We start from the raw sequence: 27944 nt of genomic DNA, 5'->3' as shown, positions 1-27944 counted from the left end.
CCAGCCTTCGGGGGCAGAGCAAATCCCTGGGGGAAGCCCAGAGACAAGAGTGATGATTTCATCCTGCCTTGGGTGTCCAAACATCCCCAACAGTCTTGAGAGGCCCTGCCAACCTTGTCTGACTGAGGCTGAGGCCAGAGGCTCTAAAAGTTGTACCAGGGGCTCTAACAGATGCAGTGATTTCTCTTCCTTTGGGCACCACCTGGTCAGATTGGACCAGCTCCTTGATTTGGGGGATGGATGGATGGTAGGGTGCAGGTGGCCAAGCCTGAGTATCAGGTTTCCATGGTGACAGGCCCTGGGAGTGCTCCAGGTCAACAAGACGTCTGCAGGCAGTACTGGGGACAGCGTCAGTCTTCAAACCCAAATCACGCCTGTTACAGAGTTGGCTCAAGAGGGCTGGAGAAATCCCAGGGTCACCTAGAACACCAGTGGTTATTCTCTGCTTACTCCCCACCCAGATCCACCTCGCACAGTTTTCACTCACTCTGTGTCACCCCAACGAAGCTGACCCCCGTGAACACCAGCACCTGGGCTTCCTCACCTTTGGCTTTCGTTCAGCCAATGGGAGGCACCAATGAGCCTCAGAGGGTGGGAGGAGAGAAGAGTTGGGGTGTTTTCCCCACCTACTCCCACGTTGGCAGTGGCTGGGTCTCCCTCCAGCCACATTGCTTCTCAGGACCCTTGGCCCACAACTGCAGCTCTCACTGGTTCCAGGAAACCACTCCTCCTCTCAGGTTTAGGGGATGACAGCTCCCCACTGTTGCCAGCCCAGGAACCACCATCCCCTGTTGATTCCTTCCCCCTCCCCACACACACCTGGGGTAAATCCATGTCCATTAAACTCTTTTCTTTTTTTTTATTAATTTTTAATTTTTATTTTATTATTATTATTTTTTGCTTGAAGAAGATTCACCCTGACCTAACATCTATCACCAATCTTCTCTTTCGCATGTGGGTCGCTGCCACAGCATGGCTGCTGACGAGTGCTCTAGGTCCACACCCAGGAACCGAACCTGGGCTGCCAAAGTGGAGCGCGCCGAACTTAACCACTAGGCCATGGGGCCAGCCCTTAAACTCTTTTCAATAAACACTATTGAGTGGGTCCTCGCTTTCCTGCCAGGCCCCTGCTGGGCACATGATTTCCCATGTGGAAGGAATAAAACATCCACCTTTCCTGCTCCCCTGGTCTCCAGGCCTTTGCACTTGCTGTTTCCTCTGCTTGCTTAAAAATCGTCTCTTCATCAATAAAACAAGCAAATAAGAAAACACATTTTACATGTTTAGCAGTGCTTGGCACTCATTAAGGGTTTAATGAATACTAGCTGATGTTATTGTTGTTGTGTTAAACATGTATAAATTGGCACAGTACTGGAATGGAAATAGAGGTGCTTACTTCAACTTGAGGGCATGGTTTTGATACTGTAATAGGATGTGTCGATTTTAATTACTACTTACCAATATTGAAATATTGGATCTGTGCCAATTATTATTCATCTTCGGTGCATTTCTGCAGTTAATGTTGTCCTTTGTATGTCTGTATTTTTCCAAAGAAGTGTCATGTTGTGGGGTTTCTTATTCATTTTAAGTTGAAATATATTCCAAGATTGCATGAAAGGGGGAAAATGTTTTATCACAATGATATTTTAAAATAATGCATACATGGTTAAAAAATGAAAGACAGTTATCTCTTCAAAGGGGCCTTTCTGGCCGCTGTCTAAATCAGGGGCCCCATCATTCTCTCCTACCATCGCAGGTTATGCCTTTCACAGCACTTACCATATTTTGTAATCGTGATCGTTTGTTTCCTTGTTTAAGGTTTGTCTTGCTCACTAAGCTGTGAGCTTGACAAAGGCTTTCAGATCTTGCCTGCTGGTTCCCTGCTGTGTCCCAGTGCAGTGTCGTAGTGAGCAGACACGCTAGGATGCTGTACCAAAGAGGCCCTCAAACACACAGCATGAATAACATAGTTTATTTCTCCCACAGGTGATAGTGTGGGTAGGTGGTCAAGACAGGCATGATGGTTTGAAGGTGTTCTCAAGGCCCTGGGACTCCTCAGACTAGCTCTCTCCTTAGCCACACAAGACATAACTTAAAACCTTCTTACAAAGAGAAATCCCACTCTCTTTGGCCTCAGCTCCCTGATCCAGTCTGCCTGAGACCCTGTTCTCCTAACAGGAGGCTCATCCAACAGGTCTGGCTTCCCAGACCACAGAGCAAGTTCTCTGAGAGGAAGTCGGCCTCTCATGATGACACAAGCCACTGCATGCACCTTCTCATTTGTTATTAAGTATTACTTTTTTCCTTCTCTGCTATAGTTTACATCTGTCCACATCCCTGACTTTGTGCAGGTTATTGCACCATCCTGTGCCTCAGTTTCTTCATCTGTAAAATGAGGATAACCATAGTTCACCTCCTAGGGTTGTTATAAGGATTAAATTAGCATAAAGCTTTTAGACTTGAACCTAACACACGCTAGGTGCTCTTTAAATAATAACCAGCATTATTCTCTCTTTTGATTCTCCCAACTTCCCCAGAAATGAGGTAGGTGGGAAGGCATCACCTCATTTTGGGATGCAGAAATGAAGGACCAGAAAGCTGAAGCAACTTGCCCGAGGCCATGGTGCTGGTGGTGGCCGACATGAGCCTCAGTGACCTCATGATAAAACGGGTAATGACAGCACCCCCTCATAGGGTTAGGTTGTGAGAACCCAGTGCCATCATGCAAACAAGTGACAGGCACTGTGCAAACGTCTGTGCCCTTCCCCTTCATGGTGCCCCACCCTGTCACAGCAGCGCTCTCAGGGACCCACCAGGGATCCCAGCTGCCCCGCTCCTGGCAGCCCTCGGGTCAGCTGCTTCCGTTTGGTTGGCCGGGACAGCTGGGCCAGAGAGAGGCCCATTGTCCCTGTCCTCTGGGGCTCTATTGTTGGAGCCTCCTCTCAGGTCCAGCCCAAGACACTCAGCGGTCGCTGGGGCTTGTCTTGGTTCCCATGGGCGGGGGGAGGGCGGGATGACAGGACAGAGGAGTGTGCACAGCGCGGGGGGGGGGGGGACGTAGGCGTGTGCACAGATCCTCGACTGTACCCTGAAGACTGGGTCACCAGCCCGGCTCTACTGAGGAGGAAACTGAGGCTCAGAGAGCCTAAATGACTTGTGCCGGTTGCGCTGGTCTCACGTCAGAGCCGCCAAAGATGGGGGGCGGCCCTGCGCCCCGAAGGGCGCGCGTTCGGCCTCAAGTCAGGGAGGCCACGGACGCCATTAGGGCGGAGACTGCAGGGCCAGAGCACCCGTCCCCACCCCCCACTTCACTCGTGGAACCAGAGACCCCTAGGGCGCGGACGCACGCCCAAGGTCACACAGCGAGCCCGCGCAGAGCTGGTCGGGAAACCAGGAGTCCCCAACTCCCAGCCTCGGGAGAGCGGAGGAATGCTGGGCGGCGGGGGCGGGGCACAGAACAGCCCGCCCCCGGGGCGGGACGATGCCGCACGTTCCAACCCTCTGTGACGCGCTGTAGTGAACGCTCGCGCGGCCCTCCCCCAAGGGGCGTGGCTTTCCGAGCCAGGCAGGATTCCACTGGGCATTTGTCTGCGGAAGGCGTGACTTCGCGCTTGATGGGCGTTAGGGGCGTGGCTTCTTAGCGCGACGCCATCTCTCTGTGGCGCAGGCGCGTGGGCGGCCGGGGTGGAGCCGAGCCTGCTGGAGCTCCGCCCCAGCGGAGGCGGCCGAGGCCGGGGGCGTGTCCTGGGTGGGCCCGAGCCCCGCCCCGCCCCGCCCCGCCTGGTCGCGGAGCGGCGGCCGGCGCAGGGAGGGCCCGGCCCCGGGATGTGAGTGCGGCGGGGTTGGGGGCGCCGAGGGAAGCCCCCGGGGTCCCCAGGGGTCCCCGTGGGCGGGAGCACGAGTGCGCGGGCGGCCGGGCAGGCCCGCCAGGTGCATGTCCAGGTATAGCGGGAGAGGGGGCGCTCGGGCCGCGTGCACCCAGGCGGGCCCCGCGCGCCTGGCCAGTCCCGCGCCACTTCTGTGCGGCCGGAGGAAGCGGCGCCGGTCTCGGGGCACCGACCCGGGCGGGGGCCGGCGACGTGCGCGGGTCTGCCGTCTGCTCAACCCCGGGTCCCACCAGCTGTGCTGAGGCCCCCGCATTGGCAGCAGCTGGAGCCGGGTTTCTGGTCCCCGTGTGGCAGCTGCGGAGGTGTGATGAGGGGGGTGTCAGCAGCGCAGCGGGGATTCGGGTTGGGCCACCGCCTGCGTGAGCCCTGACCTGCTGTTTTTGGGACTGTCACCCTCAGGTCTCACGGAGCGCTTTCTGTGCTCAGCTATTTAGACACATTATCGCAGTCCTCCCAACAGCCACACATTTTACAGTTGAGGAAACTGAGGCCTAGAGCCACACAGCTGTTGGGTGTAATTGTTATAATGTGGAGGTGAGGCGCTGAGGCCTTGCAGCCAGACACAGCTGGGTGCACATCCGCTGCTCCACAGACCCGCTGTGTGACTTTGGGCACACCTGGGCCCCTCTCCAAGCCTCTACTGGGATGCTGGTGTCTACCTCCCAGGGCTGCAGTGAGGACTGGATTGGATAGTGCAGGGAAAGAGCCGATGCTCCCTAAGGAGCCGCTGTTATCGTTATTGCTGGTTGCTAGGTGGCCCTTTCTGTAGCTAAGGGAGCTAGTGGTACTGGGTCAGGGCTGTCTGGTGAATCAAAGCTGGCTGGTGGGGAGGGGGAGGCTGCTTTCCACACTGAGGCTGCCCCTATCTGTGTGTCTGTCCCTATGCACATGGAAGGCCACACTCAACTCAACTGTACCAACATGTGCCGGAGACACGCTGGCCCATTGTGTACTCACCGCGCTACAACATAACCTTCATGGGCCTGGAGAAGCTGCACCCCTTTGACGCGGGAAAATGGGGCAAAGTGATCAGCTTCCTGAAAGGTATGGAAGGCCCCACCTCAGACCCTGTATCTGCTGCCTGTGACCCACCTGCCTCTCCCACGCCCTCCCTGCTGTCTTTCCCTAACACAAGCTTCAGACTCACCTACCTCCAGTCTCGGCCCTCAGACTGCCTACCACCCATGCTGTCAAAAGGATCTTTCCAACAGACTTCTAAGCATGATATGTCCCTGTCTCAAACCTTCACAGACTCCCCATTGCTGTGGACTTAAGTCCTGTCTCTGCCCCTAGAGGCCCAATAGAAGGTCTCTGCCCCTGGAAGCCCGGTAGAAGGGGAGCTGATTAATGACGGACACAGGGGAGCTGAAGTTTGGAGGAATCCGATGTTCATTTCCCACAAGCTCAGAGAGTCCCGGAGGAAGAGAACCTTTGCTCCAACTCCATTGATTACAAATGGAGAAAGTTGGGGCCCAGAAAGGCTAGGAAACCTGCCCAGAGTCACACAGCTACTAAGTGGCAGAGTGGGGTCTGGAACTAAGAGCTCCAGGCTCCCACCCTTCATGGTTCGTTCCACTGAGCAAGATGATGTTCTGGAGAGAACACTGTTTCTGCTGTGGTTTGTAATCCAGGGGTCTGGTTTAGGTGGAAAATTGAGGTATCACAGTAGGTTAGTGCAAGAATATTCTCATTCCCTGTATCAGGGGTTCTTTAATTGAGGGAAGTAAGAAATATTACCGAAGTGATACCTGGCATCTGATGAAGCGTCGAATATCTTTAAATCACACAACCCTTCTGATCATACCATGGAGTAAGTTTCACTTTGGGGCTAGCCGTCTTTATCACCTAAGTAAGCCCATCTCCCTTTTTAACAAATCGAGAATGAGGCTCAGGCTCTGCCCCTTGCAGAAAGTAGAATCAAATTAGAGATTAATGACACAATTTCTGTTGTATTTGTTTTTGATTTTTGGTTAACTTTTTTTTTTTTTAAGATTTTTATTTATTTATTTTTTCCCCCCAAAGCCCCAGTAGATAGTTGTATGTCATAGCTGCACATCCTTCTAGTTGCTGTATGTGGGATGCGGCCTCAGCATGGCCAGAGAAGCGGTGCGTCGGTGCACGCCCAGGATCCGAACCCGGGCCGCCAGCAGCAGAGCGCACGCGCTTCACCGCTAAGCCACGGAGCCGGCCCTGGTTAACTTCTATTTATGGCAGTTGGTACTGATTTTCTATTTGCAATAGTGACCAGAGTGAGTATTCAAAGAAAAATATGAAGTAGAAAAGAGTACAGGTGGTGTGCAGCCATGGCGAGAACGTGGTGAGGGGAGTGGAGCCGTCCCGCTTCTCCCCTCGTGGTTCTCTTCCTTCCTGCCTGTGGTCCTTCCTGCTGTTTCCAGCAGACCCAGCCTGAGTCACTCCCCCGCTTGCCCCTTCTCAGGCTCCTGTGTTAGTCCAGTTCTCAAGGAACAAGGGTTCCTTGTCTCCCTCATCTCTGAGTTCCCTCCTTCCTCCTTTGAGGATGTGGGTGGAAAGGAGGCAGGGGCCACATGGTGAAGGGCCTTGGGTGCCACCAAGAGCTGACCCTTTGCATGACGGCAGTGGGGAGCCATGGAATGTTCTGGAGTGGGGGGAAGGAGAGTACCTGCTGTATGTGGAGCTATGTGTAGGAAACATGTGGAACTAGTTGGTTTCTACCGGGGTTTGTTTCTAAGGGTGAGGTAGGTATTAAAACAGGTCCCCTAGATTCTGACTTTGTCCCTTTGATTTCCCTAGAACCCAGAGCATCATGGTCCTGTTCTCACTCTGCCCTAGAGCACTACCTGCTCTTGGCCTCAGTTTCTTCTTTTGCAAAATGGAATGACTCTTGTCTGGTGTACATGAGGGGTGATGAAATAATGCAGTTTCCCAAACACCAGTCATTTGCAAACTACTCTTGGGACCTTGCCATCTCCTCATGCTACCTGTTCCATTATTTACTTCATATTTTTTATTGACTTAGCCTCTATTTTAAAAAACTTAAACTTGTTTTGAAATGAAACATTATGTCATCTAAATGGGAAAAGCCAGTTTCACTTACCATAAATAGAAGGTCATGTTAAAAAATAAATGCAGTGAAAACAGTGGAATTCAATTCAGGCTGCTTACTGTTGCCTGCAGACTGTGAGACTGATTGATGCTTTTTTGAGTTAAAAAGGGAGCTGAGCAAGGGTCAGGCAGGTGTGAAAGAGAGGCCACAGCACACCGAGCCTGCCGTATATAATCAGAAGCTGGAGGGAGAATTGAGAAGAAGAGCTTTTGTCACCAGAGAGTAGCATTATTGACCTGTGTGTCACCCGCCTCTGCAAGTTGTCCGGTCACACTGGAGTTCGCCTCATGTCTGCCAGTGGCTTGGGAAACACCAGGATCACTGCATGCACAATGTCCGATGTCCCTGGCCTAAGGGTCTGGCCCTTGTCCTCCTGGGAGGCGGCCTGTTCTCAGAACGCCCACAAGTCAGCAGTGCCCACCTTCTCCTGGGGCAGGGCTGACAGAGGCCAAGTCTGCAGCGTTTTGGGGGGGTGGGGCCTGGGGCTGGGCCTGCCCTGAGGTCAGCAGAGTGCCCGCTTTGTGATTTCAGAAGAGAACCTTCTGTCAGACAGCATGCTGGTGGAGGCGCGGGAGGCCTCGGACGAGGACCTGCTGGTGGTGCACACGAGACGCTATCTCAACGAGCTGAAGGTACAGGGCCTCGGGCCTGGGGGGCTGCTGGCTGGGAGGAATAGCCGAAGGAGGGGCAGCTCAGCCTGGGGAGGCACAGCCTCACGGGGCTCCATTGCTGTCCCAGGGCAGGGGGCCATGTGAGTCTGTGGTCCTCAAGAGGAGAGAGGTCATAAAGAGGGCAGACGCCGGGACGGGCTAGGCTGCTCCAGGGGCAGTGAGCTCCCCGTCCCTCGCAGTATGAAAGCAAGGGTGTCCACTTGGTGGAGATTGAACCTTCGTAAAGGTTTTGGGCCTTTACATTAGTGACTTTCAATCTGTGCTTTGTGGACAGGCCTCAAAGACCCCTGCTGGGAGGATGGGTGAGGAGACCCCAGCCCCTTGTGCCCATCCAACCGAAGCTGTTCCTCTTTGGTCTATTTTTATATTGGGCTTAAGTTGAAGATTGTATTCTAAGGACTTCTACTGCTAAAGACTTGTCGAAAACTGTTGGGCTAAAAACTAGTTTGGATCTCCCCTGGGGAGATCCAGGTAGATGACTACCCACATGAGCAGGTAGTCAGGCAGGTGGTGATGGTGTCTGGGGCGGCCTGGAGGCTCCTGCTCTTCCCAAGTGGGCGACTGCTCCTCAGCTCCCCTGTGGGCTCAGCGTGGCCAGAGTGCCTGGCATTCAAAGAGAAGCCAGAATTCCAGATTATTAAGTGGCAGTTCCTGATTTCTTATTGCGACACCTTGTGTGGGTGGGGTGACCTCTTTCTAGAGGAGCCCACAGAGCCCATGTCAGTGGCTGAGGTTCTGAGGGCAGAGGCATTCAGTCAAGCCCCATGTGTGGGCAGAGAGGAGGCTGGACTGGGGGCTCGCATCAGAACCTGGTGCTGCCAGCCTGCCCGGGTGGGGTCAGGATGCCACAGGTTCTCTGCCCCGAGGAGTGTGGGAACCCTGACCCCTGACCCCCAGCCTTCCCAACTGGACTCATCTTAGACTCAGAGCCGTAGTGGAGGCCAGAGGTCACCAGGTGGAAAGGCCTTGGCCCTGTAGGAGGCCCCACCTGCTCAGGATACCGGGACGTCCTGCAGGTGTGCAAGAGACCCCAGGCAGGGAGTCCCATCCGGTCTCCCAGGTTCCTGATCACAGCTGCTGCCTGCCCTCTACCCTGACTCTCCCTGAGCTGCGGGCATTCTAGATGGAGCCGTGAGTGTGAACTCGGGAAGGATTACGAGGAAGAGGTTGAAAGCTGGCTCCTGGCAGAGGGAGGTGTGCGAGGCCTTGGCAGGGAGCCCATCACTTGGCTGCCCTGGTTTCCTGGGGCCCGGACGTGTGTGGTCACAGTCCACAGCCCGGGGGCTGGGCCTGGAGAACATGCCTTCCAGAAGGTGAGGGTGGGGGGCAGGGAGGGACAGAACAGAGTGGGGCCAGTGTGGAGTGAGTGTGCCATGATAAGGCTGAGGATGAGCTCTGGAGCCCTGCCCATTTGATGGGCTTTCCGGGAACTGTGCAGGGCTGACTGCATGCCTGGCCTTGGGCCCCCAAAAGCCTAAAGGCAGCTTACTATGTGATAAATAATAATAAAAAAAGTATTAATAGGTAGAGTCCCAAGTAGAAAATTAAGGTAAAGGGCGGGAGGAGAATTCAGATATGCCAACTGGAAGCATTAACCAAGATGCTATGATTGAGCTGCATATTTGGCGTGGAGCTTCCTGGCAGCCAGAACAAAAGGAGAAACATGATGATTTCCATAGCACCTACTACGGTGAAGAAGTATTCAGTCATTCAACACATCTATATCGAATACTGACTGTGTATTGGGTACAAAAAGACTAAGCAAACTTCGCTGCTCCCATGGATTTGTGTTTTCGTTTTGAAAGACTGAAAATAAAGAAGTAACCACACAAGAGCATTTCAGAGAGTGCCAAGAGTTATGAAGGAAAAAATTAGAGGGTAACTGGGTGAAGCTTTGCTCTTTTAGACTGGGTGGTCAGGGAGGGCCTCACAGAGGAGGTGAGGTTTGCACTGAGACGAAAGAATGAAGAACAGGTGACACTCATGTGGAGCTTTGAAGGAAGAGTGTTCCAGAATCACAGGCCCGGAGGAGGAGGGGCCTTGGCTTCCCGAAGGGGAGAAGGATGCTTGAGTGGCCAGGTGGAAGGGAATACAGTGCTGAGGTGGCACGTGAGGTGGTCCGGGAGGCCAGCAGCGCCAGGCCACACAGGGTCTTGCAGGCCGTGGGAGGAGTCTGGGTTTGCTTCCAGGCACCACGGAAGAGCAGTGTGGTGTGATGGGCCCTCGATGCTCAGATGAGACCCACGTACATTTCAGGCATTGTCTGACATATGGGGGTGCAGCTCAGGAACGTTCCCCTTGCCCCCAGGTGTCTGCAACACTGCCTTTCTCCTTGCTCTGCTGTGGGCACCCGGAGCAGTGCCCCGGAGAGTCCCCGCAGGTGTCCGGGGCTGCTTTCCCTTGGCTGTTGCGTGTGTGCTGTGGAACACCCACCCTCTCCCCTGCCCCCACCCCTGTTCCGGGGCTCATGCCAGGCGCTGCGCTGCTGTGGCCTTCGATGCTCGATAAGCAAGGCACTGAAAGAGATGCAGTAGCCTGATGTTTGCCGGATGGTGTCAGTTCAGGGAAACAAATGTTTATTGAGCACCTACTGCATGCGAGGCCCAGGGTCGGCTCCACTGAGGTGGCAGTTGGGTTGCACCAGCACCGGGCTCTTGCCTCCTGCTGACCCTGGTGACAGTTTGCCATGGGGTGCGGGGCGGTGCGCTGCAGATCTGACCTCTTGTCCTTGTGCACCCTGAGCTGGGCGGTGCTTGTGACACGTGTATCCAGCAAGCATTTAGCGAGCACCACGCTCTGCCTAGGTACGGGGGAGACAGGATGGAACAAAGGAGACCGAGTCCCTCTCCTGATGGAGCTGGCGTTTAGGTGTGGGGTCAGCCAGTAGACATAATCAAGTTAGTGATGTGGTGCATCAGAAGGTGCTTGGTGCCGTGGGGAAAGGGCAGCAGGAGAGAGGTGGGGAGGCCTGCAGCTTGAGACAGGGAGGTCAGGGAAGGGCTTACTGACTGTGCTCCCCAGCTGAGGGCAGTGAGGGAGTGGGCTGTGTGGGCCTCTGGAGGAGGGTATTCCAAGCAGAAGGAATGGCAAGTGCAAAGACCCTGAGGCAGGAATTGCTCCACTGTGTGCCAGTAACAGTGAGGAAGCCAATGTGGCTGGCTCAGAGGGAAGGGGAGGGAGACAGGTAAGAAGTGGGGTCAGAACATGATCAGGGGCCAGACCACACAGGGCCTTGTGTGCTGCTGTGGCTTTGCTCTGAGGGAGGTGGGAGCCAAGGAGTGTTTAAGCAGAGGAACATGATCTGATCTAGGTTCTAAGAGGATTGCTTGGCAGCTGTGATGAGAATAGATGAGAATAGGCTGTCAAGATGAAAGCAGGGAGACCAGTGAGGAAGGAGGTTGTTGGGATAATCCTGGTGAGAGATCCTGGGCCTTCGGACTAGGCTGGCAGCAGTGGCTGTGGACTGGGGGAAGTGGTAGGATTCGGATTTGTTATGAAGCTGAGACGAAAGATTTCCGTTGTTCAGATTGGGTATGCGAGAGAGAGAAGCCAAGGACACCTCAGAAGTTTTGGCCTGGGGCCCAGGAAGTCTGGGCACGAATTCAGCCTTGTCGCAGCCCTCACAGCCCTCGGAGTGCTGTGGGAGAGAGGGAGACACAGACTCAGCCCCCAGAGCCGCCAGAGGGAGGGCGGAAGTCTCTGGGGGAATGGGACCCCCGGGGTCTGATTCCCTCTCCCTTAGTTATCTCGTCTTCCCTGAGGGGGGCCTTCTCTCCCTTTTTTTATCGTGGTAAAGTTCACATAACATAAAATTAACCATTAACCATTTTAATTTTTTTTTAATTTTATTTATTTATTTTTCCCCCAAAGCCCCAGTAGATAGTTGTATGTCATAGTTGCACATCCTTCTAGTTGCTGTATGTGGGACGCGGCCTCAGCATGGCCGGAGAAGTGGTGCGTCGGTGCGCGCCCGGGATCTGAACCCGGGCCGCCAGCAGCGGAGCGCGCACACTTAACCGCTAAGCCACGGGGCCAGCCCCCATTAACCATTTTAAAATGTAAAATTCAGTGGCATTTAGTACATTTACGATATGGTGCAACCACCACCTCTATGTAGTTCCAAAACATTTTCATCACCCCCAGAGGAAACCCCGTGCCCGCTAAGCAGTTGCTTCCCATTCCTCCCTCCCTGTCTGCCCCTGCTAAGCACCAATCTGTGTCTCTATAGGTTTGCCTGTTCTGGATGTTTCATGTACATGGAATCCTATGATATGTGACCTTTTGGGTTTGGCTGCTTTCACCAAGATAGCATAGTGTTTTCAAGAATCATCCACCATGTAGCGTGTATTTGCAATTCATTCCTTATTATGGCTGAATAATATTCCATTGCGTGGATAGACCACATTCTGTGTATCCATTCATCCGTTGGTGGACAGCTGAGTTGTTTCCAGCTTTGCGCCTCTGTACGTACTGTGTTATGAACATTCATGTACAGGTATGTGGTTGAGTTCCTGTTTTCACTTGTTTTGGTTATATACCTAGGAGTGGAGTTGCTGGGTCATGTAATAATTGTTTAACTTTTGGAGGAACCACCCAAGAGATTCCCACAGCAGCTGCACATTTTACACTCTTAACAACTGTGTGCAAGGGTTCCACTTTCTCTACATCCTCACCAACACTTGTTATTTTCTGTTTTTTTGATGGTGTTTAATTTAGTGGGTGTGAAGTGGTGTCTCGTTGTGGTTGTGATTGCATTTCCCTGAGTCTTAATCGCAGTGAGCATCTTTGCATGTGCTTGTCGGCCATTTATATATCTTCTTTGAAGAAATGTCTGTTCGAGCTATTGGCCCATTTTAAAAATTAGGTTGTTTGTCTTTTTGTTGTTGAGTTGTTCAGGAGTTCTTTATATGTTCTGGATAGTATATGATTTGCAAATAATACTTTCTCCCATTCTGTGGGTTGTCTTTTCACTCTCTTGATAGTGTCTTTTGATGCACAAAATTTTTAAATTTTGCCAAAGTTCTATTCTTTCTTTTGTTGCTAGTGCTTTTGGTGTCATATTTAAGAATCCATTGCCAAATTTAAGGTCACGAAGATTTACCCCTATGTTTTCTTCTAAGAGTTTTAGAGTCTTAGTTTATATTTAGGTCTTTGCTTCATTTTGAGTTAATTTTTGTATCTGGTGTGAGGTGAGAGTCCAGCTCCATCCTTTTGCATGTCGATAGTCAGTTCTCAGCACCGTTTGTTAAAGAGACAGTTCTTTCCCCAGTGAATGTTCTTGGTACCCTTGGAGACAGTCACTTGGCGATAGACATATGGATTTATTTCTGGGGTCTCAATTCTGGTCAGTTGATCTATATGTCTATCCTAAGCCAATACCACACTGTTTCGATGAAACTTTTTAATAAGTTTTGAAATTGGGAATTGTGAGTCCCCCAACTTTGTTCTTTTTTAAGATTGTTTTGGCTGTTTGGGGTCCCTTGAGATTCCATATGAATTATAGGATCACCTTCTCCATTTCTGCTAGAAAGGCCATTGGGATTTGGATGGGGATTGTGTTGAATCTATTGATGAATTTGGCGAGTATTGCCGTCCTTACAACATTAGGTCTTCTGACCCAGGAGCATGGATGTTTTCCATTGATTTAGATCTTTTTTCAGTTCTTTCGGTGATGTTTTGTAGTTTTCAGTGTACAGGTCTTGCACTTCCTTGGTTAAATTTATTCCCGAGTATTTTATTCTTTCTGATGTTGTAAATTGAATTGCTTTCTTAATTTCCTTTTTGGATTGTTGGTTGCTGGTGTGTTGAAATACCACTGATTTTTGTGTGTTGATCTTGTACCCTGCAACTTTGCTACATTCATTTCTTAGGTTTAATCGGGGTACGTGTGTGTATGTGTGTTCTTTAGGATCTTCTACATATAACACCGTGCCATCTGTGAACAGAGATAGTTTTACTTCTTCCTTTCAATTTGGAGGCTTTTTATTTCTTCTTCTTGCCCAATTGCTCTGGCTGGAACTTCCAGTACTATGTTGAGTAGAAGTGGCAAAAGCAGGCGTCCTTGTCTTGTTCCTCATCTTAGGCAGAAGGTTTTCAGTCTTTTACTATTAAGTATGATGTTAGCTGTGTGTGTGTTATAAATGCCCTTCGTCATGTTGAGGGACCTCTCTTCTATTCCTAGTTTTGGGTTGATTTTATCATGAAAGGGTGCTGGATTTTGTCAGAGGCTTTTTCTTCATCAACTGAGATGATCATGTGGGTTTTTTTTCCCTTCTCTCCTTTTGTTTCTACTTCCACTGGTGGAAAGTTCTGACCCAGACCAAGCATTGGGGCTCCAAGTGGGGTTGCAGCCAATCTCTTCCCTGAGAGGAGTTCTTAGTTTGGACCTCTGAGGGTAGGGGGTCCATCTGAGGAAATCAGGCAGCTAGAGAATAGAGTCTTGCAGAGCTGAGAGTATGGAGAAGTAGGTCCCAGAGGTGTCACCAGCCCCAGGTGTGTCCTGTTATCTGTGGGGTCCACAAAAGGCTGGCTGGGCATGGAAGCTCTGACACCTGGCCAGGCCCTGGGATGGGGAAGCTTGCAACCTACGCCCTTTGATGGGCTGTGGGCATCAGGCTCGGCTAAACCTCCCGTGTTCACGTAGCTCATTCATTCATTCAGCACCATCTGAAGTCAGCTTCCCTAGAGCAGTGGCTCTCAAACTTGTGCAAGCAGCAGAATGCCCTGGAGCGCTTGTCACAACACAGATCCCTGGGCCCCACCCCAGAGTGTCTGATGCAGGAGGTCTGAAGTGGGGCCTGAGCATCTGCATTTCTAACAAGTTCTCAAGTGACGCCACTGCTGCTGGTCCAGGAACCACACTTGGAGAAGCACAGCCTGCAGTGGGGATCCCTGAGGGGCGAGCTGCCCCCCGTAAGGGAGGGGAGGAGGCAGAGAGGGCAGGAGAAGAGGCTGAGTGTGGACATGGGTTCGCCAGAGGTGTGGCCTCAGCCTGACCCCCCAGGGAGCTCTGCAATGTGCTGTCTCAGGAGCAGGAGGCCAGGCTGCTGTAGCCACTTAAGAGCTGGGCAGTTATGGGCTCTCCTGGTATGGGGCAGATGGGGTGGCCTCCTTGGGAGAGGGTGCAGGTAGGGTCTGGGGGAGGATCGACAGCCTATGCTACGAGTGCCTACCGTGTGCTAGGTGTCATTTCCAGCATCATCTGTATAGCAGGGAATGAGCATGAGTGCCTGCCCTCCTGAAGCTGGCGTCCTGCTGGGAGAGGCAGGTAACAATGGCGACAGACCGTCACCCCAGGTGGAGACAAGTGCTATGAGAAAGAGGAAGCCAAGGCAGGGAGGGGGCCCAGGTGGGGTACTTAAGATTGGGCGGTGAGGACAGACCTCTCGGATGGGTCTAAGTCCTGACTCTGGGCCTTGTGGGGAGGAGCCACTGCTTCACAGATGAAGAGACCGGGAGACTGAGGCACAGGGAAGTAAATGGTCATGCCCAAATTTGCACAGCTGTGGCAGAGCCTGGAGTTGGACCAGTTTGACTCTGAGGAGGACTTCTGAGTCCCACCCCCGCCCCACTCCCATCCAGCCCGTCCCTCGATGACCTTGCCTGGGGCCAGGCTCTCAGAGGACCTGACCTGGTGGCAGATCTGGGTGGCCCCACCTCAGCCTGTTGGACGCCCCAGATAAAGTGTCTGTCCCTTATGCTGTAGCACCTCCCTTCCTGCCCATCCTTCCTGGGCTGATAAGGTGTCTGTTGCCTGTGCTGTAGCATCGCCCTGCCCGCCTCTCCCTGCCGGGCCTCTTCAGAACTTCCTTAATGGCTGCACTTGGAAGTGCCTCATGGGCTGGATGCTTTGTAGTCATTGAAATTCTGTTTTTCACCCCCTGCCTTTTATCACTAAGTCAGTCTCCAAATGTTACTCGGTGTTGCCCTGTGCCCTCCCTCCCCCACCACATCTACCACTCAGACCACACAGGCCTCAGACCACACAGCCTGCCCCGACGAGGCCCCCCAGTCTCATCTCCCCTCATCTTCTCCTCTCACCCCTGGGCCCAGCCACCAGTCTGCCCCACCCCCTCCGTTTATTTTTTACTGTGGCACTGATGGTTTTTTCTAGAGCAGCGCTGTCCAGCAGAACTTCTTGCAATGATGGAAATGTTCTAGAAGGGCTCTGTCCAGTCCACTGGCCACTAGCCACATGTGGCTATTGAGCACTTGAAATATGGCTAGTGTGACTGAGGAATAAAATGCTAATTTTTAAAAATTTTAATTAATTTAAAATTATACACAAGTAACCACGTGTGGCTGGCAGCTACTGGATTGAACAGCACACATATAGAGCATCAGTAGGCCTCATCCCTGCCTTGCCCAGAAACCGCCTCTGGGCCAAGGACGAGGCTGCCGTGCCCAGCCCCGTCTTTCAGTGTCAGAAGTCCAGGAGCCTTGGCGGACGTGCGCCTTCTCCTGTGGGAGGTGGTCCCCTTGGCTGAATCCCATGTGTGCTTCTGGTGACTGTATGCCTGCCCTTTGAAAATTCAGTCTCTAGCTTAGAGGTTCCCAACTATGTCCCACGTGACTGCAGCTTGCGGAAGGTGGGCATGTGTTATATAAAAAGCAAAGGGGGCAGGCAGAGGTTCGTGGTCGGGAAGTTTGGGAAACACTGGGCAATGTCAAGTTAAGGAGGCAGAACTTCTCAGAGCCTTTAACGTGCCAGAGTGGGCTGTGAATTTCTAAGAGGTGGACAGCATAAGCAATGTTTCCCAAACTTATTTGACCATAGAGCTTTTTCTTGATAGAGTGCTGTGATAGACAGCTGCTGTGGAACACACTTAGAGAAATGCCGTTCTCATGGTTTTGTGTCTGTATTGGACCCCTCAGGAGGCTGGGATACGGCTTCATTGTCTTTCAGTCTCTGTCCCCTGCTGGCTTGCCCAGGGAGGGAGGGAGGGAGGCTGTGACTTAATGTGTTCCTTCAGTGGCTCCTCTGTTTACTCATTTATTCACAGAAAACAATGGTTCCATGCCTCCCACATGCCAGGCCTGCTGGGGCAGTGGGATGGGTGTGACGAACAGGCGGTGCTGGCCGCCTTCTCTCTGGCCCGAGTGGCAGTGGCCACTTCTCAGTTCCCTCTCACGGGACCCTCAGCAGCCTTAGCTCCCCTCTGCGCTCACTCCTCTCTGCCTGGCCCCCTGAGCACCTCTGGTCCCCCATCTCTGCCCCCCCCATCCCAGGACAGCCCTCTGCCATCCCAGGGGGCTCCGCTCTGGGCCTTGCCCTTCAGTGTTGGAGTCCTGGGTTCTAACCTTACATCCTGGACCCCTCTGTCCACCTGTCCCCCACATGCTGCCTGTTAAATGCCCGCATCTCACCTCCCCCAGACCCTCATCATCTCCCACTCCTCTCTGCGGCTGCTGGTGCTCTTCTTGTTCCCCTAATTGGTTCCCTGCTACCCCTAGAACAGCTTGGGAAAGCACCGTCTGCTGGCTCCCTGCTGCCCTGACGACGCTGTCTGACCGCCTTCGCTGGCAGACCGGGCCCCGTGTGATAAGCACAGCCTAGTGCCAGCCACACCCAGCTTCCCCTCCTCCGCCTGCAATCGTCTTTTTACCTTGACTCCTGCACCTGGGAACTCCTGTTCACCCTGTCTCAGCTTCGATGTCACCACCTCCAGAAAGTCTCTGTGCCCCACCCCCAGCCCTGTTCTTCTCCATCAGGCTCATGGTCACATTGCGTATAAACATCTCCCCACTAGGCTGCTAGCGCCCGACATGACAGCACTAGCCCCCACCTTGGGGCCTCGCACCTAACAGGCACTTAGTGAATATTTGTAAGGTACCCTGGGCCCCTCCGAGGCTCTGCCTGGGGTCTGTGAAGAGCAGGGAGCAGGGGCCTGGGTGCATTCTCAGCCGGGCAGGAGATGGTTCAGGATCTGGGTGGGTGGACGTTTGCCCAGGGGCCGGGGAGGTCACAGGCAAGGCTGTGCCCTGATCTGATCTTGGTGCAAATGCCTTTTGGGTACCCTAGACCCTCCTGCCTCAGTAGCTGGAGATGAAGGCAGGTCTCCCTTGTTGAGGAGCAGTCTGATTCCCGTGCTGTGCCGGGGGAACAGGAGCCCTGGGCTTCCAGCCCTGGCTCCGCCAGTGACTCACTGTGTGACCTTGGAAGGAAAGAGCCTCCCTGCTTGGAAGGAAAGAGCCTCCCTGCTTGGGGCCTCCGTGTCCCCTTCTGTACAGTGTGGCCGGGCCAGTTCTGGCTCTGCAGGCTGACTTGCAGTTCTTTGCAGCACTTGTTCTGGGCACAGGGGGGCAGCCGAGGGCTTTGGAGCGCTGAGGAATCTGGGCAGACGTAGTTTTGAAACAAACACTCTGTGTCAACTGGTCTTTACTGAGCCCAGAGCTTCGTGGGGGCTGGATGGGTTGGGGGCTCTCATTTCTTACCGGAGGAGCTGCGCTTGACCGGGAGTTCAGCCAGGGCACCTTGAAACCAGCGTCAGAGGGAATCTGATTTCCCAGCTGCTGCCTCTGAGCTCTGGGCACAGCAGTGGGAGGCCAGTGGCCTGTGTCTGTTTCCACAGTGGTCCTTTGCTGTTGCAACCATCACAGAAATCCCGCCTGTCATCTTCCTCCCCAACTTCCTTGTGCAGAGGAAGGTGCTGAAGCCCCTTCGGACCCAGACAGGAGGAACCATCATGGTAGGTGGGGAGGCAGGCTGGAGGAGCGGCTGTGCTGGGGACTCCCACACCCAGGCCCCTTCCCACCTCTGGCATTTGCCCACCCTGGGATCTCCATCTGGAATGCCCTCCTCTCACTTAGAAAATCCTAAATATTCTTCAAGACCCAGTCACAATGACCCCTTTCATCCAAAGCCTTTCCCATCCCCATCCTGGGACATTAGAATTCATTGTTCCTCCCCCAAGATCTCCTATTAGAGTTACCGTATTGGCTGGTATATAAGATATACCCCCATTCCCCAAAGGGTATATCCTAGAACTCTGGCTGTGATGCATTCAACTTTAAGATGGAAAACCAAACCCCCATGACTTCAGTGATGGATGATGTTCCCCTCACCCCCATCACGGGTGTGGCGATAAAAACATGCACAGCAAAATTGCATTTCGCGTACTGCGGGTAGCTGTCTTTAAAAGTAGCCAGGCTGCCGAGTTGATGGAAGGTGGAGGAACATTTCTGATTTAAACGTGCAGTGATCTAACCCAGACCTGGATCAATGCCTGTTGATCCCTGTCATTTTCTTTTGAGCTTTGCAAATTTGTACTTTTTTTTTTTAGTTTATTAGAATATTACTGTTCACCCCAAAACTACGATTTCCTACAAGATTTCAGTATCCAGTCTGCCATATTTGCATGAGTAAGAAATTGTCTATTTTCCCTTTGGAAGCCACATTAAAATCATTGTCAGCTCACGTGTGCTCATAGGTACTTGGCTTTTATTTCTTCCAGTTTCCTCACAAAATTGCCGAGGGGCTTAGGCACTGTACATCTCATATGCCAGCCAATCTGTACTTGCTTCCGGGACTGAGGCTGAGTTTGCCGGGCGGTTGGTGCCTCCTGGACCCACACCCGGTAGCTTGTTCCCACCTCAGAGCTGGCTGGAGACAGCGTTTATGGAATGAATGAATCAGTGAGTGAGTGAGTGAAGGAATCGGTTGCCTGTGCCCTCACCCTGTGCTTGTCTCCAAAGGCAGGGAAGCTGGCCGTGGAGCGAGGCTGGGCCATCAATGTGGGTGAGTGCCTGGCCAGCCTGGCCTGGTGGAGCTGGCCTGACGGTCCTGGGGGCAGGGAGGGGCAGGACCTTGGAGGTGGCAGCTGTCAGTCAGAGGCTGTGGTGCCTCTACAGCTACCCTGAGCCTCCTTAATGAGTGGTCTGGAGGCTGGTGAGCAGCTGCCTGGTGCCTGGGAGGGACCAACCAGTGCCTCCATCTGGTGTGGGATCCTTTTCTAAAAGAGTTCCCCAGGTGGCTCCCCAGACCTGCCTTTGCATACTTCCAGTGACGGGGAGCTCACTTCCTCACAGAAAGCCTGTGCAATCTCCTGGGCATCTCTGCATGGGGCTGAAACCTAGAGAGTTTCAGAGGCTCCCCCAAAGACTCCATCAGCCCTGTGGGGCCCAGGACAGCCTGCAGGGGCTTGGTCATGTCATAGTGGGTGGACAGATGCAGAGTCAATACCACCTCCTTCTCAGGGGTCCTGAAGGCCAGCACTTCCCAGTGCCCTGGACTCGCCCATGAGATTGGCTCATGGGAAGGCTGCACACATCAGTCTTCCTTATCCCCATCATTGTCCCTCATGGAGGCTCAGCACTTCACAGTTTGCAAAGCCCTGTCCCATCTGGCCTCTCATTTGAGCTGGGCATAGTTGTTGTCAGTCCTGTTATATCAATGAGGAAGTGGATGTTGAGAGAGGCCTAGTGGTTTGCTCAGAGCCCCATAGCAGGGACCCCCCCCCCCCCCACCTCCCACCTTAGCTGTGAGCTCTGCAAAGCCAGGGGCTGGGTCCCTTCCATCTCGATGTCACCAGGTGTCCGGCGTTAGGTCGGGCATAACTGTGATGTTATGATACCCTGCTGAACAAATGAGTGAATGATGCATGCCCTGCATGTCTGCAGCAGGGCTCTCACAAGCACTTCTCCCATGGGAGGTGTTATGGCCTGGCAGAAGTTAAGAGTCCATGTCCTGATCCAGCCTGGGTTTGAATCTTGATTCTGCCATTAGCTTGCTTTGTGACCCTGGGCAAGTTGCTGACCCTTTCTGTACCTCAGTCTCCTCATCTGTAAAATGGAGATGATGATAATAGCGCCTCTTCCTAGGGCTGTAGGGAGGCTTCAGTGAGCTCAGTGCCCCGTTAGGAGTTCACTGTTGCTTGTTATCTCATCATTATGATCCAGTGATGGCCTCCTGGGTGGTGGAAGAGGCAAGTCTCTTGTATCCGTGGGCCCCAGTTTCACACTGCAGGTGGGACTGTTGTTCGGCTCAATTTCAGAGGCCCCTGCAACTCAGGTTCTTGCAGGGGTTGCAGGGAAAAGGGTCTCTATGGGCCTGGGGCTCTGAGGCTGTGGCTTCGGGGTTGGGGGATGGAGGGGGCTGGAGTGATGGCTGCCACGACCAGCACAGAGTGCCCTTCCTGCCCACCCCTTCCTAGCATGGGGAGTCACGTGGCGGTAGGCCCAGCTCTGTTGGGGCCAAGGCGCAGCTTTCTGACTTGGGAAGGAGGAGCTCCAGTTCCCTGGGGGATGTGACGGGCACGGGGCTGACTTGTCAGGACATCCTGAGAGGTTTCTTGCTCTGGGCAAGGGTGGCCATGAGGGCACAGCTGCGTGCTGCCCCAGGGCTGGTGACATGCCCAGGCTCTCAGGTCACTGTGCCAGCCTGGAGTCCAGGAGCCATCCTGGGAGCTGAGCAGGGAGGGGATGCTGGGAAGACGGAGGGTAGGGTAGTGCCTGGCCCTGACCACACCATGTCTGCCCTTCCACAGGCGGCGGCTTCCATCACTGCTCCAGCGACCGGGGTGGGGGCTTCTGCGCCTATGCAGACATCACGCTCGCCATCAAGGTGTGCCCCACAGCACGTGGGGGCGGGCCTCCAGGAGCCCTTCCCGGAATCCCCCCGCCACCCCCAATTTGATGTTCTCACCCCACGTTATAGAGAGGGGAACTGAGGCTCGGAAGAGGCGGGGCTCGCCGGGGTCCCTCAGCCAGGCTCGGACTCAAACCCAGATCTCCCAATTTCTCTCCTGTGTTGCTTGTGACGGGAGGGACCGTACAGCCTTCCCCAGAGGCAAGGGCTGGAGCCGAGCAGCAGATACAGCAATAGGACAGGAAGGGCATTGCTCCGAAAGAGTGAGGAAGAGCTGGAAACACTAACAATGACCCCAGTCAGGATGACGGTGATGACAACAGCCGGCATTCACTGCAGGCTCGCGCCTGTGCCAACCTCCGTTCTCCATGGCTCACCCCATTGATTCCTCACGTTACAGACCAGAAAACTGAGGCCCAGAGAGGCCCCCAGAGCCCCCCGACCACTCTGCGCCTGGCCTCATGCTGGGTGTCGGGACTGGGCCACCGTGGTCCCTATTCTCACAGGGCAGAGAGACTAATGGTGGAGGGGGGGCAGGTCAGCAGACCCTGGCCATTTGGAGAGGGGGCTACACAGGAGACCTTCCTGGAGCGGGGGAGGGGAAGGAGGGCTTCCCAGGGGTTGGCTTTGGCTTTGTAGGATGAGGCAAAGATTTGAGGGGAGGGTCTCCCTCTCAACCCTCACACGTTTCCCTGAGAATCCTGTACTGTTACTGAGGGCCAACCCCACAGTCCCCCTTACCTCCTGACCTTTGGCCCTTCAGGGCGTGGCACACGCCCCCTCCTCCAGGGAGCCTTCCCTGACCACACACACATGCTCCTCTCGAGCTGCACAGCTCTCCTGGGCATGTGATGTCTTTGCCTGGTGGCCTGATCGCCCACAAGCATGTATGGCTTCCCGCCCCACCCCCTCACCAGCTTGGAGTCCCCGAGGGGCTGCGTCCTCTGGACTGCCTGGGTCCTCACCTCCCTTTCCTCCCCTGGGCAGTTTCTGTTTGAGCGAATGGAGGGCATCTCCAGAGCCACCATCGTTGATCTCGATGCCCATCAGGTGAGTGCCCTGTGGGGATGGGGCTCTCGTGGGACTGCGGCCGCAAGCCCCCTCCCCGTGCTCCCCAACAGCCTCTGTCTGTCACGCAACTCCACAGTGTGGGGCTCCCCTCCCCCTAGGAGCATCCCTGAGCCCCAACCCTGGTCTCCCTCCCTGCTGCCCATCCTATGTCTCAGGCTGGAAGCTGAGGGTCCGTCTTTGGCCCTCCACCCCTCTCAGCCCAGCCAGGGTGGCACGTCCTTCTCGTTGCTCCTGTTGAATCCGAGTCCTCCCTCCCTCCTCCTGACTGCCCCCACACAGCAGGCTGATGGCTCTTCCTAAAACTCAGTCTGACAGTGCCACTCTCATGCTCTAAACCCTGCTATGGCTCCGCCGTGCTTCCTCGTCAGTTTGCACAGAGCTGATGATCACTGTGGACTTGCCCCTCAGGCAGACGCTCACTCACAGGATTTCAGGGTTGCTCAGCTCTGAGGCCACTGCTGAGGACCTCACTGCCCGGGGGTAATGCAGCAGAGTCAGGCCTCCTTCTCAGGACTCCAAACCCAGGGCTGGCTCTCTGGTCAGAGACAGGGCAGGGCATTGGGTGGGCTCTTGAGGGCTCGTCCTGCGTCTCTGCCCTTGTAGCTGTGTGCTGGTTGGGCCCTGTTCTGTGTTCACGTGACACTGAGCTCCTGAGCCAAGTCCCGTGTGCACAACCTTTTGCAGTTTACGTTTCACATCCCTGATCCTAGCCGACCCCACCACAGACTTGAGAGGGTGGTGCAGCCAGGATTCCTGCCTTGTTCCCAGGAGAAGAAACTGAGAGGACCAGGCCTTGCTCAAGGTCACACTAGAGGGTCATGGGGCCGGGTTTTGAGGTTGAATCCCCGCTCTGCCACTTAACAGCCATGAGACCCTCTGTCCCCCAGGGGCAAGCCGTGCTGCTCAGGAACTGGGGCATTTCCTGGGCTGTGTTTGGGGGCGGTCCTGGCCTTGCCGAGGCACCTGCACATGAGCGACTTTCATGTCTTCCCCACAGGGCAACGGGCATGAACGGGACTTCATGGATGACAAGCGTGTGTACATCATGGACGTCTACAACCGCCACATCTACCCCGGGGACCGCTTTGCCAAGCGTAAGCTGCCCCGGCCCCATGGTCTTAACTGCATTCTTGAGTGGATGGGGCTCGCTCCTGAGTGTTTCCTGCACACTGGGCCCTGCAGGCATCACTTCATTCATCCCTGCACGGTGGGGATCATTCCCATTGTACAGATGAGGAAATAGACCTAAAGAAATCACTTGAGGGCTGGCCCCATGGCTTGGCGGTTAAGTGCGCGCGCTCCACTGCTGGCAGCCCGGGTTCAGATCCCGGGCGCGCACTGACGCACCGCTTCTTCAGCCATGCTGAGGCCGCGTCCCACATGCAGCAACTAGAAGGACGTGCAGCTATGACGTACGACTATCTACTCGGGCTTTGGGGGAAAAAAAAATAAACAAAATTATAAAAAAAAAGGTCACTTGACCCACCCAAGATCACATAAACTTGCCCAGTAAATTCCTGTATGGATCCTTACATTAGAGGTAACCACCAGAAGAATAGAAATGGAATCTTCTTCTAGATATGCATTTGTCTGGTAGAGGACAGGAAATGACAAAAAAGAAACAAGGGGAGAGTATGATAAATAGAAAATATAAAATAAGATAGCAGAATTCAGTTCAAATATAATAGTTGTTGAAATAAGTGCCAGTGGGTTAAACTTATCAATCAAAAGGCAGAGACTCTCAGAGGAGCTTTGAAAACACAGGAACCCGCCTACTTTGTGGTTTGGCGACCTTCACACAGGAAGTGCTAGTGAGTCGGCTGTGGGTCACTCAGCCCCTGGCGTGGCCCAGGGGACTAGTTTCTGAACTAAATCTCGAATGTGCTGGATTTGGGCCTGAGGGCCTGGTGGGGTGTCCACGTGTCTGGGCAAGGGCTCATGGAGGCAGTGAGATCAGACCTGTCGACGGGGGTCTCTGAATCCCCAGGGCGAGGTGTTTCGTCTGCAGTCCCCCTTGTCTCCTTTGGGTCCCCGCTTTGCAGCTCTTTTGCTCTTTTTAGCTTAGTTTTGGGTGAAATGGGAAGCTGAGCAGTGCTGGAGTCACGCAGACCAGTTTCCATTCCTGCCTCAGGCACTGACAGGGACCTGGGTGATCTTTGCCCTCCTGAGCCTCAGTTTCCCTTCTCTGCACATTGGGGCCGTTCCCTTCTCCCTCTCAGAGGCTATCAGGCGGAAGGTGGAGCTGGAGTGGGGCACGGAGGATGATGAGTACCTGGATAAAGTGGAGAGGAGCCTCAAGAAAGCCCTCCAGGAGCACCCCCCCGACGTGGTGGTGTACAACGCAGGCACCGACGTCCTTGAGGGTGACCGCCTTGGGGGGCTCTCCATCAGCCCACAGGTATGTCCTGACCCTGGGGGGTGGGGCAGGGTCTGTTGTGGGGACTGAGCAGCAGCTGGAAAGGTGGCCGACACTGGTGCCTTTCCTGATGTCAGAGAGGAAATGGGTAGAAGCAGCAGCAGTGTGGAGCAGGGCTAGACCTGCAGCAGGACTTCCTGATACCATGAGGATCCAGGCCTGCCTGAGCCAGCCTTCTCTATCCCCTCACAGGGCATCGTGAAGCGGGATGAACTGGTGTTCCGGATGGTCCGAGGCCGCCAGGTGCCCATCCTCATGGTGACCTCTGGCGGGTACCAGAAGCGCACGGCCCGCATCATTGCTGACTCTATCCTTAATTTGTATGGCTTGGGGCTCATCGGTCCAGAGCCACCCAGCGTCTCAGCACAGAACTCAGACACCCCTCTGCTGCCCCCTGAGGTGCCCTGACCGCGCTACCCTTCTGAGCGACTCCCTGCCTGCCTGCTGCCCCACCCGGCCCTCAGTGCTTCTCCTTTCTAACGTTGTGAGGCAGTGGGGGCAGTCCCCAGGGGCACTGAGGACCGCTCCTCCGCTCTCCCGACTGGGTGTCGCGGGGTCTCCAGGCTATCTGGGCAGGGGCAGAAGGCAGAGCCCGAGACCCAGGAAGACCCCATACGGGGTCGTGGGTCTGACCAGGCCTTGTGGAGGCAGGCAGTTCGCTGAGGAGGAGGAGGGCAGGTGAGGCTCCCAGGGCTGCAGTGAGGGCCCCCAGGGGTTGGGGTGTTCTGGTTTTCAAAAAAAGCCGGACTCATTTCAGACTGAGGAAGTTTCCATCTGTACTGTGGTTGGGCCTCTCTCCCTCCTCTTCAGTTGTGTGATTTGTTCCCCCCTCTCCTCCTCGCCTCAGACAGGGCAGGAGGAGCTATGGGTGCCCATTTGGGTGGGCCTGAGAGCTGGGTGCTGGAGCCAGGCTTCTGGGGGGCCCTGGATGTGAAGGGTGGCAGGGAAGGGGGTGCAGGTGGGTTTTCCTGTCTGGTGTTCCCCTTCGATAAAGCAAGGGCTGGACCCGCCTTCCTAGAGTCCCTCAGTGGTGATGAGGGGAGGGGAGGCCTGAGGAGCCCAGGGCCCTGCTTCAGCAGTGGTCTCAGCTGTTCAGGGAGAGGGGGCCAGGTTTGGGGGAAGAACGCTTGGCTCAGGGATGGGCCTCAGCAGACTCGAGGGGGCTGCTGACCCCGGTGGGGAGGGGGCCGAGGAAGGTGAGGCCCAGATGGGGAAATCGGGGATGGGGCAGGTGGCCAAGCCAGGTCCTGCAGGAACTGAGACCCCAGGTAGGGACCAAGGTTCCGGGAGGCCAGGCTGGAGTTCCTGGAGAGAGGGCAGGGGTCTCCATCCTGGCCTGCAGGTTGTGAGAAGAGGGGTCTGGGGCAGGGCCCAGGTGGGGCTGTAGCCTCCACTGGCTTCACTCAAAGCGCCCAGGCCCTGGTAGCACGCCGTGTCCGGGTCCACGTGGGCCCTGACCTTGTCCTTAGCTCTACTCTGAAGGGGATGCTCAGGGTCCCCGGGAAGCCGGGTGGGGGGAGCGTCCACCCTCCATTGCCTGGGTGTGATCTTAGACAGTCGCCAAAGGCGAGGGTGGGGAGGGAAAGTAGGCCAGCTAGGGCGTCCCCATCCCTGGTCAGCCCCACCTATGGGACTTGTGTTCAGTACTGTCTGGGGGTGCTCCTGCTTCCTCCCACGTCTCCTCACTCTCCCTCACCGCTCCATCTGCTGAGGGGTGGGGAAGGGTGCCAAGACCACAAACTCAAAACTGCTGACCTCCTGGACAGACCCGAGGCGCTAACCACAAGCTCAGACCCCCTCACCCGCTGCCCTTGCCGTTGGTCTCTCCGTATCTGACTTGAGGTACCTAACGTCCCTTCATCTCCAGCGCGGGCTGTGACGTCTGGGGCGGGCAGTGGATGGAGCTCATCACAGGGAGCTTCTGTTCGTAGAGAACAATAAAGTCTCTTGATCAGAACTGGCTGCTGTGTGTTCTTGAGATGAAGAATCCCCACCCCCTAACGATTAAAGGAAATAAGGATTTAAAATTCTCATACCATGAGGCCTGATACGGGGTAGCTGCCCAATAAATGCTAGTATTTTATTCCGTCTTCAGAGTCTGTGAAGCAGGTCATTATTGCCATTTTAGAGACGAGGCAGCTGAGACTCAGGAAGGCGTTTGCTCCAGGCCGCACGTCTAGTGAGTGGTAGAGCCAGGTTTGGACCCAGCTCTGCCGGATTCCCGAGTATGTACTCTCAGCTGCCTCCAATTTGGCAGGGGGGAAGAAGTGGGGGGTGGGGTGTTGCTTTCCAGGCAGAGGAGGGTCCAGGGTCAGGGAAAGGGTGGGAATGAGAGGGCAGGCAGGGTTGGACTGTGATGGTGGCTCTGCACAGTGTGGGAGGCAGCTGGGGGGCCTTGGCAGGGCAGCGGGGGGAGGGGGTGTCTCCCAGCTCTGGGCTGTGGTTGGAGCACACATGGGGATGGGCTGCCCCGAGGTGGGGCAGGTGGGGAGGCAGAACCTTGTCCTCAGCCTGGCAGTGACCAGGACATCCCCAGGGTTAGTGGCAGAGCCTGGGTGGGGAGCAGGGCGCCCCCTTGAGGGTCAGTGCCAGGGACGAGGACATCAGACTAAGACATCATGGGGTGGCGAGCAGGGGTCCAGCTCAGCCCTGTGCTAGGTGTGAGGAGGAGGATGAAGGCTGATAAATACCAGGCCTGTTCCAGTTGCTAGGCGGGAATTACCTCTTGAACCCCACAGCATTCTGAGCTAAGAACTCTTTTCATCTCTATTCTACAGATGCAGAAACTGAGGCATAAAGGGGCTAGTTACTTGCTCAAAGCCCACAGCTAGTAAGTGGAGGAGTGAGGACTTGAACTGAGGCCTCGGCTCCAGCATCCACAGCTGCTTCCTCATGGGTGAGACGGGGCCTTTCAGGGTACTTACCTACAGGGCGCTTCTAGGAATATACGCCTTCCTGCGTGAGACGCACTTAGGATGCGCCTTGGCGTCTGGTGGGTGCCCAGTCAACATTAGCGATGCTGCTGCTGACTCCCCTGTAGGGCAGGGAGAAGAATCAAGGCCAGGTGAGGCCGTGTGCAGATCTGTTCTTAAGATCTGTATGTTTTGCTATATGCAAGTTACACCCCAAGTTATAAAGATCCAGAGGGAACATGCCAGCTCCGTGAAGTGGCTGAGGGGCTGGCTCGACCTGGTGGGCGCTGCTGCCCCTGGTGAGAGCGGGGCCAGGC

General features: G+C 54.7%; 1 protein-coding gene across 2 annotated transcripts; it reads left to right on the top strand.

Annotated features, from left to right (window-relative positions):
- The first annotated feature begins 3794 nt into the window (after window positions 1–3794).
- HDAC11 (histone deacetylase 11) lies at window positions 3795–26662 on the top strand. Of its 2 annotated transcripts, none has more exons than XM_058566266.1 (10): window positions 3795–3827; window positions 4783–4931; window positions 7504–7604; window positions 18215–18331; window positions 19338–19380; window positions 21128–21204; window positions 22216–22278; window positions 23297–23393; window positions 24519–24697; window positions 24908–26662. In XM_058566266.1, coding segments are annotated over exons 1-10 (1044 nt in total). In that variant the 5' UTR covers window positions 3795–3825; the 3' UTR covers window positions 25124–26662. The 2 variants fall into 2 exon arrangements, with proteins under 2 accessions (XP_058422249.1, XP_058422240.1); XM_058566257.1 differs by lacking the exon at window positions 3795–3827 and adding an exon at window positions 3849–3942.
- The last annotated feature ends 1282 nt before the right edge of the window (window positions 26663–27944 follow it).

This window comes from Diceros bicornis, chromosome 2 (genome assembly GCF_020826845.1).
Source record: "Diceros bicornis minor isolate mBicDic1 chromosome 2, mDicBic1.mat.cur, whole genome shotgun sequence".
Lineage (NCBI taxonomy): Eukaryota > Metazoa > Chordata > Mammalia > Perissodactyla > Rhinocerotidae > Diceros > Diceros bicornis.
Note: the sequence above shows the minus strand (reverse complement) of the source record. Positions and strands in the feature narration are given on the sequence as shown.